General features: G+C 39.4%; 1 protein-coding gene across 1 annotated transcript; it reads left to right on the top strand.

Annotated features, from left to right (window-relative positions):
• The first annotated feature begins 521 nt into the window (after positions 1 to 521).
• On the top strand, positions 522 to 2,960 carry LOC130610762 (probable helicase with zinc finger domain). The gene is given in 3 exon segments (XM_057430849.1): positions 522 to 2,244; positions 2,247 to 2,536; positions 2,538 to 2,960. Coding segments are annotated over 3 exon segments (2,313 nt in total). The 3' UTR covers positions 2,838 to 2,960.
• Positions 2,961 to 12,319: the final 9,359 nt, after the last annotated feature.

Raw genomic sequence — 12,319 nt, 5'->3', positions numbered from 1 at the left:
AGTAATTGGGTTTAATGTCTGTCATCAGGACTGATCTTGGGTATTCCATCCATTGTAAATACAATTACAGGAAACAAATTTAATAAGTCAGACTTGCTGATAGGTTGCTACAGTCTCCTTGCATTTAAGTAAAACATGTAATTTGAGACTTTATTTCAAACATACCATCATTTGCATAATAAACCCTTTAGTTTCTAGTGCCTAACTAGAGTTCATGACTCACTGTATGTGCTGGCTGCCCCAGTATTTGCCTTTTATTCATACCCATTATAGAACCATAGAATGGTTTGGGTTGGAAAGGACCTTAACATCACTTAGTTCCAACCCCCCTGCCATGGGCAGGGATGCCTCACCGTGACCATGTCACTGAAGGCTCTGTCCAAACTGGCCTTGAACACTGCCACAGATGGAGCATTTACTATCACTTTAGGCAACCTATGCCAGTGCCTTACCACCCTCACAGTGAAGAACTTCTTCCTTGTTATGTAACCTAAACTTCCCCTGTTTAATTTTAAACAGAAATGATAAATTCTTCTGTTCTAATCGGAAATCCTATCCGAGCATATACTCCTCCCCCTCCTCCTCTGGGACCTCACCCCAATCTGAGGAAATCTCCACGTCCTGTTCAAAGGATAGATCCACACACTGGGACAAGTATTCTATATGTACCTGCTGTCTATGGAGGAAATATGGTCATGTCTGTGCTTTTGCCTGTACCATGGACGGGGTATCAGGGTAGGTTTGCAGTTGACCCTCGAATCATTACTCATCAAGCAGCTATGGTATATAATATGAACCTGTTACAGGCACATGGGCATGGGTCTCCTATACCTTATGGCCTGGGACATCATTCACCAGTTAACATAGGACAGCAGCAACAGCTTCAGCATCAAGACAAGGAGCAACATGAACAAAATCGAAACGGTAAAAGTGAAAACACTGCTGGACTTGAAATCACTAAAATTCGAACACCTGAGAAGAAACCTGTAGAATCCAAGCAGGCTGACTTAGAAGCAAATTCTCAGAATAGAAGCCCCGAGTCCCGTTCCAGTGTTGGTTATCCTAATGCTAAATTTCATCGCAAAGAGAACCTTAACCCCAGGCAGCTGAACCTCCATCTCACCCCACCCCACTCACAGTACGCAGTTCCCAATCGCCACTTCCAGCACCTGGCACAGATCCCAAGGCAGCCATATCCTCTGCAGCAACAGCAAAATCTTTTAAGTCAACAACAAAATCATTTGCCTGAGCAACAAAACCAAATGCCACCCCAGCAAAGCCAGGTAGTTCAGCAGCATAATCATTTGAATCAGCAGCCTCCACAACCTTCGCAGCTTTCCCCTGCTCACCAGGCAGGCCCCAGCCAATCTTTTTTTAATAATCCCATTCCTCACCGACCACATTCTCCTGCTGTAGATGCTGTGATTTCAGAACAACACCCCCCACCTATGTTACAAGAAGTCAGTAGTCCTTTGAGGCCTATTGCCCAGCACAACCCTGTTCTGCCAACCCACTGGAACAACTTCATTGAAGAGAATCCATCAGGAATGCCCTTAGGGGACACTTTAGATCGTATGCATGGAAATGTAGCTTTGGAAACAATAAGGCAGCAACAACAAGCCAGGTTACAGCAATGGAATGAACATAATGCCTATCTCAGTCAAGGCACTATTCCATATCAACACCATCACCATCCTCATCTACCACATCTTCCTCAGCAGCCAATTGGATTGCATCAACAGCAGCAAGTTAGGGCAAACTGGAAACTTGCCAGTAATACAGAAGATGAAACAGAGGCAACATATTCAAGATTCCAGGATTTGCTCAGAGAACTGTCACACTGTGATCAAAGCGAAAATCGGGACTTAGCTGAAATGCCACCCCCTCAGTCAAGACTGTTGCAATACAGACAAGTTCAGCCCAGAAGCCCACCAGCACTCCCTTCTCCTTCCTGCAACTCTAACCACAGTGGTCACTTCCCTAACTTCACTGAAAACAGCAGAGACATTGAAATACCCAGTAACCCAGCATTTCAGCAGCATTTACCCCAAATATACAATCCCCCTTTCTCAATGCCATCTGAACATATAACCCCGTCTCCCTTGAAATACCTGCAACCTGATGGATCGTGGACTTATGCTAACCTACAGCAGAATCACCTTATGGGGCAGGGCTTTCATTATGGTATACCTCCATTGCCCCATAGGTCGCAACAAAACCCTTTTATACAGATACAGGATCATCAGCAGAGTATGAACCAAGAGGACCAGGCAGGCCGTTGTACCAAAGAAGAATTTCCTCTAGTTCAGTCCAGGCTTGTTCTGAAGAATTAAGCACTCCTCAAGACAGTCTTGGTCAGTGTAAAGAGCTTCAGGACCACAGTAACCAGTCATCTTTCAACTATTCATCACCTGAGTTGTGGGTAAGCTCCTCCTCATCTGCCCCATACTCAAACATTCCATGCAATGGAGCCAACAGAGCAGTTCCACCCCGGGAGCTGTTAGCTCCACCGAAGACGGTCAAGCCCCCAGAGGAACCACCTGAAGGCCGAGAACATCCAGCTATCCAACTCCTTCAACTACAGCGTGCTGCAACATCTCGGCCAGTTCCCACCTCTCATGCCCAACAAGCAGATCGTCGAGTCGAACAGCAACAGCCAGCAGAACGCTGGTGGGAGCAAGCCGGTCATGTCCTACGCAAGTGCTCTGCGGGCTCCACCAAAGCCCAAACCTCCTCCTGAGCAGACAAAAAAGAATAGCGACCCTTTGTCTTTGTTTCAGGAACTTAGCCTAGGTAGTTCATCAGGTAGCAATGGCTTTTACTCCTATTTTAAATAACCAGATTTTTTTTTTAGAGAGAATTTAATTTTTATTTGTGTCCGTAGATCTAAGATAGTTGGGGCTTCACCTGTAGTTGCAACTATTCCCTTTGTTTATATTAGTAACTATAGCCTCACTTAATTGCTTCGCTTCTAGACTTGCAACTAATTTGGGTTTGTTTTTTTTTCGTTGTTTTTTTAATTATATTCCATTATTTTGCATTGTTTTGGAGGCGGGTCGGGGTTGGGTTTTTTTTTGGAAGCTTTTCTGTAGGAAAACACCTGTTATTTTTTAAGTTGTGTAACGTTACTGATCTGTTGCATTAAACTAGCAGCTGAGAGGTTCTTACCTGTCCAACAGAAAAAGAAAACAAAAAAAGAAAAAAAAAGGCAAAAAAAGGCAAAAAGACAAAAAAAAAGTTTGTCTAAATTGTATTTAAGAAGATTTTTTTTTTTTTTTAATAAAAAAATAGGCCTGTAACTAGTGGAGTGCCTCAAGGGTCAGTACTGGGACCGGTATTATTTAATATATTCATCAACGATTTAGATGAGGGAATTGAGTGTACTATCAGCAAGTTTGCTGATGACACTAAGCTGGGAGGAGTGGCTGACACGCCAGAAGGCTGTGCTGCCATCCAGCGAGACCTGGGCAGGCTGGAGAGTTGGGCAGGGAATAACTTGATGAAATATAACAAGGGAAAGTGTAGAGTCCTGCATCTGGGCAGGAACAACCCCAGGTTCCAGTATAGGTTGGGGAACGACCTGTTAGAGAGCAGTGTAGGGGAGAGGGACCTGGGGGTCCTAGTGGACGACAGGATGACCATGAGCCAACACTGTGCCCTTGTGGCCAAGAAGGCCAATGGCATCCTGGGGTGTATTAGAAGAGCGGTGGTTAGTAGGTCGAGAGAGGTCCTCCTTCCCCTCTCCTCTGCCCTGGTGAGACCCCATCTGGAATATTGTGTCCAGTTCTGGGCCCCTCAGTTCAAGAAGGACAGGGAGCTGCTGGAGAGAGTCCAGCGCAGGGCAACGAAGATGATTAAGGGAGTGGAGCATCTCCCTTATGAGGAAAGACTGAGGGAGCTGGGTCTCTATAGTTTGGAGAAGAGGAGACTGAGGGGTGACCTTATAAGTGTCTATAAATATATAAAGGGGGAGTGTCACGAGGATGGAGCCAGGCTCTACTCAGTGGCAAACAATGATAGGACAAGGGGTAATGGGTACAAACTGGAACACAAGAGGTTCCACTTAAACTTGAGAAGAAACTTCTTCTCAGTGAGGGTGACGGAACACTGGAACAGGCTGCCCAGGGAGGTTGTGGAGTCTCCTTCCCTGGAGACATTCAAAACCCGCCTGGACACATTCCTGTGTAACATTATCTAGGTGTTCCTGCGTCGGCAGGGGGATTGAACTAGATGATCTTTTGAGGTCCCTTCCAATCTCTATCATATTGTGATACTGTGATAATTATAAATTATTCTAAATTATCAGAAAATTCTAACTATTTCTCAATTTACACCTGCCAAGCAACAACTTCAAACTGTGTATATTTTAGAACAAATCAAAAGCTGTATTGTGCACACAGGATCTTCAGGGATCCTCTGTGGCAGAATTACTTTGGCACCACATTTAAATTTTGCAATGGTTAATGCGGAAAGAAGTGTTAAAAGATACACAGTAGTTTTCCTGTATGGATGCTCAGGACTTCTCAACCAAAGCTAGGCTGTGTAGAAACCTCAGGCACGCAAAGGTCTCTTCTGGGCTGAGGCTTTTTGCAACATGACACAATGTAATGTGACAGATTCATCTTTATGGGAGATGCTGGCTATGACGGGAGGTGTGTAATAAGTTTATGTCTTCAGAAGCCAAGTGTGGGCAATTTGATATGGAAAAGAAAAAAAGGTCCATCTTTCTGATGCAGTCAGAAACAGTCTTACTCAGACCAGATATAAGCCATGAATCCCACAGACCAGTTATGTATTTGGCACTCATCAAGGGGTTAATTTATTTAAAAAAGGCTAGTCCCACTAGTTGCTAGGTAACAGTGTAGTTCCCTCAGGCTTGTGATCAGCAAATGAACTTTTCTGGTGATATACTGCTGATAACTGTTTATTTTTCTGCTGGCGCCAGTATAAGGGATGATTTTTCTCTGAAACTCCATGTAACAGGATTAGTTTTATTTGAATAGTTTACTCATATAATTATATTTGACCCTAGTGTAATTTGCAGTGTATTAATAAAAAGCTCATTTTCATAACTTATTCTGCATGCAAATATAGTTTTCCACTATTCAATCTTAGAATAAACACTTGCAGGTTTAAACTGCTGTGAAAGCTTAAGCTTTAAATTTCTGCTCCTTCTACATGTGAAATTTGTATGTAAAATTTGGTCAATTTGTTCTCTAATTAGCTTCCTAGCCGAGGCAAGTAAAGAAAATAAGGAAGCGGGTTACAGGGGAAATTATATGACAAAGAGAGAAAGCATAGCTTTAGTCTACGGGTTTAATTTTCTTTGCAGCAGGCACTGCGCCAAGCACAGGTTTGAAGGCTTCACGCTAGGGTCCTTCTTCTTACCAAGTTGTGCAGATGAATTTCCACTACAGTCAAGGGACAATTAAGGAAGGTGTACAGCCCCATCCTCATAGACAGCATGAGGGATGGAAGCCTAGCAACAGAGTCTGTAAAAGCAGAAAGCAAAATTCTGTATCATACGATATTTTCTAACAGTATGGCATTAGGAAGAGTTCATCCTGTCTGTATTTATGGTGTCTTTCATACTTGCTCATTCTCATAATACCTCTAATTGGCCACTATTTGAATGAGAGAAAACAATGTTGGGCCAAGCCATGAATTTTCACATCTCCAAAGAGATAAAACTACTGGCCTGCTTATATTGAGGCTATCTTCCTGCCCTGCAAGCTCGTGGTGTTGTGCAATATAATGCAAATTTGTGTGGCCCTACTGTCTCATGAAATGAATTCTTCTTGGAAAAAAATAACTGTCTAAATACTAACAACAGTTTCATTGCAAGTTGGTGCTGTGAGGATGCCTTAATATTTTGTGTGTTATTGGCAAAATCCAGTGCTTCATGGGAAAAAAATGCCTGTCAGTTTTGTGTGAGAATTATTGCCTCTCTTGAAATACAAATCTCACTCTCTTAAAAAAAGCTACTGTCACCTCAAACAAAATGCTATTCTTTGAACAGACACTGTTTGTGAAATAGTAGGCTTACCCTATTACCATAAATGAGAGTGAAAAGCAGTTCTAGAAGCAGTTTGAGGCTTTGGTGGTGTTGTGGGTCTCTCTGTTAATAGGTTACTTCTGCACTGTACAGGGTATGATGGGTCTTGTGTTCCTCTGCAGCTGGTATCCAATTACAGGATGAATCAAGGTGACATATATGCTATGTGTTGAGGCTGCAAATAAGACTGTGCTGAGATTAGAAGTTCAATGAGAAAGTCTGCAACAAGGTTATTATATGATGTACAATATGATCGTAATGGAGTAATTAATCTATAAGAATTTTTATCTAATGAAGGAGGAAAATTATTCTAACTAGAAAGAGGGTATATTTAAAATTCTTTTGTGACTTTGGATACAGACAGACGTTTCAGAAGACACCTGAATTCATTTTATCCCACAAGTGTGTACATGAACGAAGGAGAAAAGCCCCTTGAGCTATTGAACAGTAATAGCAATCAAAAAGTTTTTAAATAAAGGTTTAGGTCATGTTGAGACAATTATTCTACCAGCAAAAGGATTTTCCTGATTTGAGGTTAAACTGGCAAGAAAGCTCAGTAGTTGCCCTGAGGGGGAATGCTGACCATCCAAAATAATTTCCTAGAACTCTGGAGAACACATACACAAGGATAATACTTGAGAAAATCTGAAGACTACAGGTGATGAGAAGAATGACTTCTAAGAATATTTTTTAACTGATGAAAAATACACATTTATTGTTAGGGTTTAATGGCAGGGCACTTCATTCTTCCACCATTTGATAAAAAGCTGGAAAACTTCTAAACTGAAATAATGGAACCTTACTTAAAAGCTGGTTGCAAACCTTAGGTCTTGTTTCTGTGGGAATTCCATGGTCTGAAAATTTACTTTCATCTAACTGAATGAAGTCCAGGATTTTAACTTCCTCTTAAGACCTAGTTTTTATACAAATAATTGAAGAACTACTCATTTTGATGTAAGCCCAACATTTTGTTTCATATTACAACAACGAGCATATTTGGGGATATTGGTGGACTAGTGTTTTCTGAGAAATACGAATCATTGTAAACACACCAACTTTTGAAGTAACTGGCTCTCTAATAAACACCACATCTGCATAACCTGTAAAATACACTTGGGCAAGTTCCTTTCATGTTTGTATCAGCTGCTGCTCTGGTTGTTTCATCCAAAGTACAAAAGACTGGGTCATGAGGTAAAAGCAGATGTTCGATGTATCACCACTTCTTTATGAAACTCCTTATCATCATTCTTATCACAAGAGATTACACAAAGCACTAAAAAATTCTGCTATTATCATCAAGAATATTATTAAAGATACTTATTTACATCTTTCTATATTACATCTTTCTATATGACATCTATACATCTATATGACATCCCTAATCTTGACCTCTTCATCTTCTTGTTCCTCAACCTGCTCATGTTGTTTACAGTATGTTTTGATTTTTTAATATGAAAAAAATTAATTTACAAAAATTAAAAATTAAAAAAATATTTTGAGGCATGAGGTAAAGTTGACAGGAGACCAGAGAGTGACATGATTCCTGATCTTAATATTGTTGATCTCTGTGTACCAGACGTTACTGCTGTGAGCAGCATGAGAAATAATATATTAGCAAGATGTGAGGTGACCTTTTCCTGCAGAGCTCTGTAACCTGATATGGCCTGTCAGATTAACCTCAAGATACACGGGTGCTTCTCCCCAAAATAAAGTCTCCTCCAGTGTTATCTTACTTTAATCACCTAAGAGTTCTTTTCCCATTTTTCCGATGGTATTTTAATTCGAACCTTTGCCATTGACATTTTTTCCTTTGTTTTCTTACCTAATTACTGGCATGTGCTTCTTGATGCTAAGAATGGCACTGTTTGCATCACTATCATTGCAAAAATATGAACACAAAAGCATTGGTTGAGTCAGTGAATTTGCTAATGGATACAAAAGCATTGACCACAGGAACTCTGCTTAGAGTTTGATTCTGGCTTGTTAAGAGCCATGTGTCTTTGGCATCTGGTGACTGCACATTGCCTGTGGGAAATTAATTGGAAATCCCAATGACTTTTACATTGGACTTCAGCTTCCGGCTTTTTGCATACTGGCATTGTTGTGAGGTTGACAGCTTGAGTCCACAAAGACATAGAAATGTGGGGATAGACTCCTTGCTGCTCCCAAGGATCTCCTCAAGCCTGAAATAATTTTTATTTCAGCAATACTGTGGCTGCTTTTGCATCAGTTCCAGCCCTAGACCCATCATATTTTAGATTTTACTGCATAAAAATACAGGAGCATAGCAGAAATGGGCAAAACAAAGACACAGTAACCCACCTCAGACAGTGTCCATTAGTGGGTAATTTAGGAAATTATATAATAATATTCAAAGTATGTAGTATTGAAGTAAGGAGTATCTGGAACTGAGGAACTTCCTGAACTGGAGGTCAAATTCTATCTGTTGCATTTAATAGCTAGCCTTGAATTTGTCTGCTGTCCATTTTTTTAATCAACTCCTACTCTGACTACCTGATATTTGAGGATGATTAATTCCGCAGCTTAGCTGTGTTATGTTCCTTTTACTAGTTTTAAGCTTGCTGCCTGGTAACTTCATTATGTGTTCTCTGTGCTTGAACTACAAGAAACAGTAAGCAATTGTTCAGCTTCTCCTTGCTTCTCTTCCACTTTTCCAGACGGAAGGGTTCTACTTGACCTCATGTAGAAATATAAACCTGTTGTATAATTCTGATAACCTCTGTTACCAAATCCTCTATCTATTATTTCTACTACATGCCTTAGCCTGCATGTAATGTTCAAAATGCAAGAAGGGCAGAATTTATATAGTGATATAACGATATCTTCCTCTACTCCTTTTTTAACATTCCCTTGTTACTTATCCTTTAGCATCCTACATGCCTTTATAAGCACAATCCAACATGGTGCTGACATTTTCAGGGAAAAATTACTCTAAATTATTTCACCTAGATGTTCTGATTTGGAGCCCATCACTGGGTATTTGGTTTTACCAGGAGACTAGCACTGAATTTAACTTAACATTTTATTACCCAATCCCCCAGCTTTAGACTAAACTATCCTGAACAGTTTAGTATTATCAGCAAATTTCTTTGCTTTCATATTTAAGTTTTTTTTTCAAATCCTTTCTGGGATTTATTTGACAATATAGTCACCTGTGCTCAATGCTGTGGACCCTGCTCATAACTTTGATTATGAAACTTTTCTACTTATACCTAGAGTAACAATCATAGTAAATGCAGGAAAACAGACCCTTTTTATGCTGTTTCAATGGTTTCTGCTTAAGCCTCTCCCTTTCTACTCAAAAGAAGAAATCTATCTCTCTACAGTTGTTACCTTAGTGTTTCTAGAGCATACTAAATTCATACATATAGAGACAAAAAGAGCTTTGAAGATTTTCTTTATGCTTATTAGCTGGAATAAAAATACTAGAGAAAGGAGCAGGTAAAACGAGATGCCTGCATTTTAAATTTATTCATTTTTTATGAATATGCCACTATAGCGTATCACACTTATTTATGGATTTGAAGCTATCTTTTCATGTTAGATAAAGGAGAATTAGCTAAGTGTAAGAAATTTGATCTTCATTTCCTGAGTCAGATGCAAATTATATACATGCAACCCCTCCAAATAGACTTTTTTAAAACGCCCTTTTGATGTTCTTTTGTTATGAGGGAAAAAGTATATGATTACGTACCTATAATAACACTGATACTTAAGGTACTGTTTTTAGATGGATTTTTTAAAATTTTAAGTGAGAAACCTCAGGCAAAATAAAGAAAGGTTGACTTGGTAAGATCCTTCACAACACTTCGAAACAGAAACAACAAGCTTTCAAATGAATTTCTTAACCAAATTGAAGGAAGTAGTCTAGAACAGACCTGCTGGCAGTGACTGAGCTTTATTCTATGAAAGTAAGTTAAGAAAACAGAACTGAATGAGATTTGTCAAAATTGCACAACTTTCTGAATGTAGTGATTCTATTAATGGAAACAGTATATGGAGTCACTTTTATAAAAAAAAAATAAATTGAAAGTAATGCAGCTCAATGACATTTTACAAGGCAATTTAGAAATGACAAGTAATGTCAGTTTGAGAAAATCAAATGTCATTTTTAGAAAGAAACTTTTCTGAAGAAGTTATGTATAGATGATGCAGATTATTTTTGCCTGTGGACTTGAAACTTGCATTGCATGGATCTGAGCAATAGGAAGAATTTTACTACCTGTCTTTGTAAGTTTCTCACTATTCTTCTAAGACGGTGCTATCAAAGAAGATGCTCTTTAGTACGCTCTAATCTTTAAAGATGTTGAGATCTTGTAGGTCTCTGTGAATCAGCGGAGTTTTACAGATGCTCTTTCCCACATTAGTCTTTATACCCAGGCACTGCAACACAGCCACTCATGCACTGTGCCTATTAGAATCTTTTAACCTGTGTCTGTAGATAGCATTTTCTGAAAAGGTATGGAGATGGGTTGTCCAACTGGCCTAAAGGGTTTTTCTTGTTCTAGAAGCACAACTAAGTAAAGTCAGGTATTAAGATCAGCTGTTGTTTACTGTAACATATGTTGAACACCACAAATTGTGGTACAGGGGGAACTGTCAAGTTCCAAAAGTGTTAAGGTTGTATTATAGGTTTTTTGACACCCACTTCCAATACCACTGTTTCTTTTACAGTGCAGGATGCATCCCAATGCTATAGTTAATTAGGAATGTAAAAGATAGGCTTCAAAAAATGGGATTAAGCAATCAGTGATGACCATCTTTTCACATTCCTTACAGCTGATGAGTTGTTTAACAGCAAAATTTAAAAAAGTATCTGCATTCTTTGGGACCTGAGCTCCTTTTATAAATAAATGTATAAAACAGAGGTACGAAGGGGGCTTACACTCACTAAAGTAGAACTTTTAGACCTACTTGAAATGTAGACATCTGTATTACATAATTTGGGTCCTCATGAAAATTCCATTACAATCTTTTAGAGAACTCTTTTTTCTCTTCAGCTCACAGTAGTCTCATGTAGAATTAGACCTGAGAAGCTGTCCTCTAGGAATGTCACCAATAGTTAAAGATATATTTGCTGTGTGCTTGATAAACTAGACAGAGGCTGTAGCTAAATATGCTCTGTGTCAAACAAGAGTTAGTGATTCAGAAAGCATTTATAATCAATTGCAAATAATTTGGTTTGGCTTTAAAACCAGAGACTACTTTGTCAATCTATTTGAGAGTGCCCTAATAGCTCTTTATTTCTTAAAGTGCTTGCTTAAAACATCTAGAATATTAATTAATGCCATTGTTGATAAAGTAATTTGAGCTGCCAGCCATTGGTAATTTCACATGACGACTCTTTGTTACTATGGTATGTACCAATTGCACATGTTTTAGGGAAATGATGGTGGTCAGACATTGGAAGAGTTTGCCCAGAGAAGTGGTAAATGCTCCATCCCTGGCAGTGTTCAAGGCCAGGTTGGACAGGGCTTGGAACAACCTGGTCTGGTGGAAGGTGTCCCTGCCCTGGGCAGGGAGGTTGGAACTGGATGAGCTTTATGGTCCCTTCCAATCATTTAATGATATGAGTCTATGAAATATTTTTTTCACTGTGGCTAATGCTGCTGCGATGTGGTCTAGAAAGCACTGAACATGGCACCAATGCCATGGAAACAGGAGCTACATTGTGGGGTTTCTTAGCTCTCCCGAGATCATCAGCTTTAGAAAGCAGATGTTTATTTCACCTTTAAACTACATTTTGCATCAAATACTAAGAGAAATCTTTAAAACTGTACACATCAAATTAGACATGGAAATCGGTAGTTTGTGAGAAATTTGGGGAGAATAAGAATGTTTTCACAGCAGTTGAGCTGGTTGCTTTGATAACAGAAAAGTTGTTTGCCAGAGGCTCAACATCTTCAGATACGTAGAGAAAAGGGAAGACTTAAAAGAACAATTTCTTACACCCCACCATGGCAGATGCTGATGGTTGTCCTTATACTGAAGCAAGTGACCCAACAGCGTGACTTGAAATAACATGTAAGTGCTGTGTCCACAGCACTGAGGCTGCATATAGTATATTTTATTCAGAGAGGGGGCATTGAAAAGTGAGATTTCTGTATCTGTTTAAGAAGAAGAAATAATACTGTTTTGCATTGAAAGTGGGAATGGGAAAAAACCTGATTTCAAAGTAAATAGCTTTGACTTAACCCTAATATATATATTTGTACCATTTGGTTTTAATATAGTTAATATGCT

This window comes from Pezoporus wallicus, unplaced genomic scaffold (assembly GCF_028554395.1).
Source record: "Pezoporus wallicus isolate ANWC-B61680 ecotype Strahan unplaced genomic scaffold, APGP_CSIRO_Pwel_v1 contig_2721, whole genome shotgun sequence".
Taxonomy (NCBI): domain Eukaryota; kingdom Metazoa; phylum Chordata; class Aves; order Psittaciformes; family Psittacidae; genus Pezoporus; species Pezoporus wallicus.
Note: the sequence above shows the minus strand (reverse complement) of the source record. Positions and strands in the feature narration are given on the sequence as shown.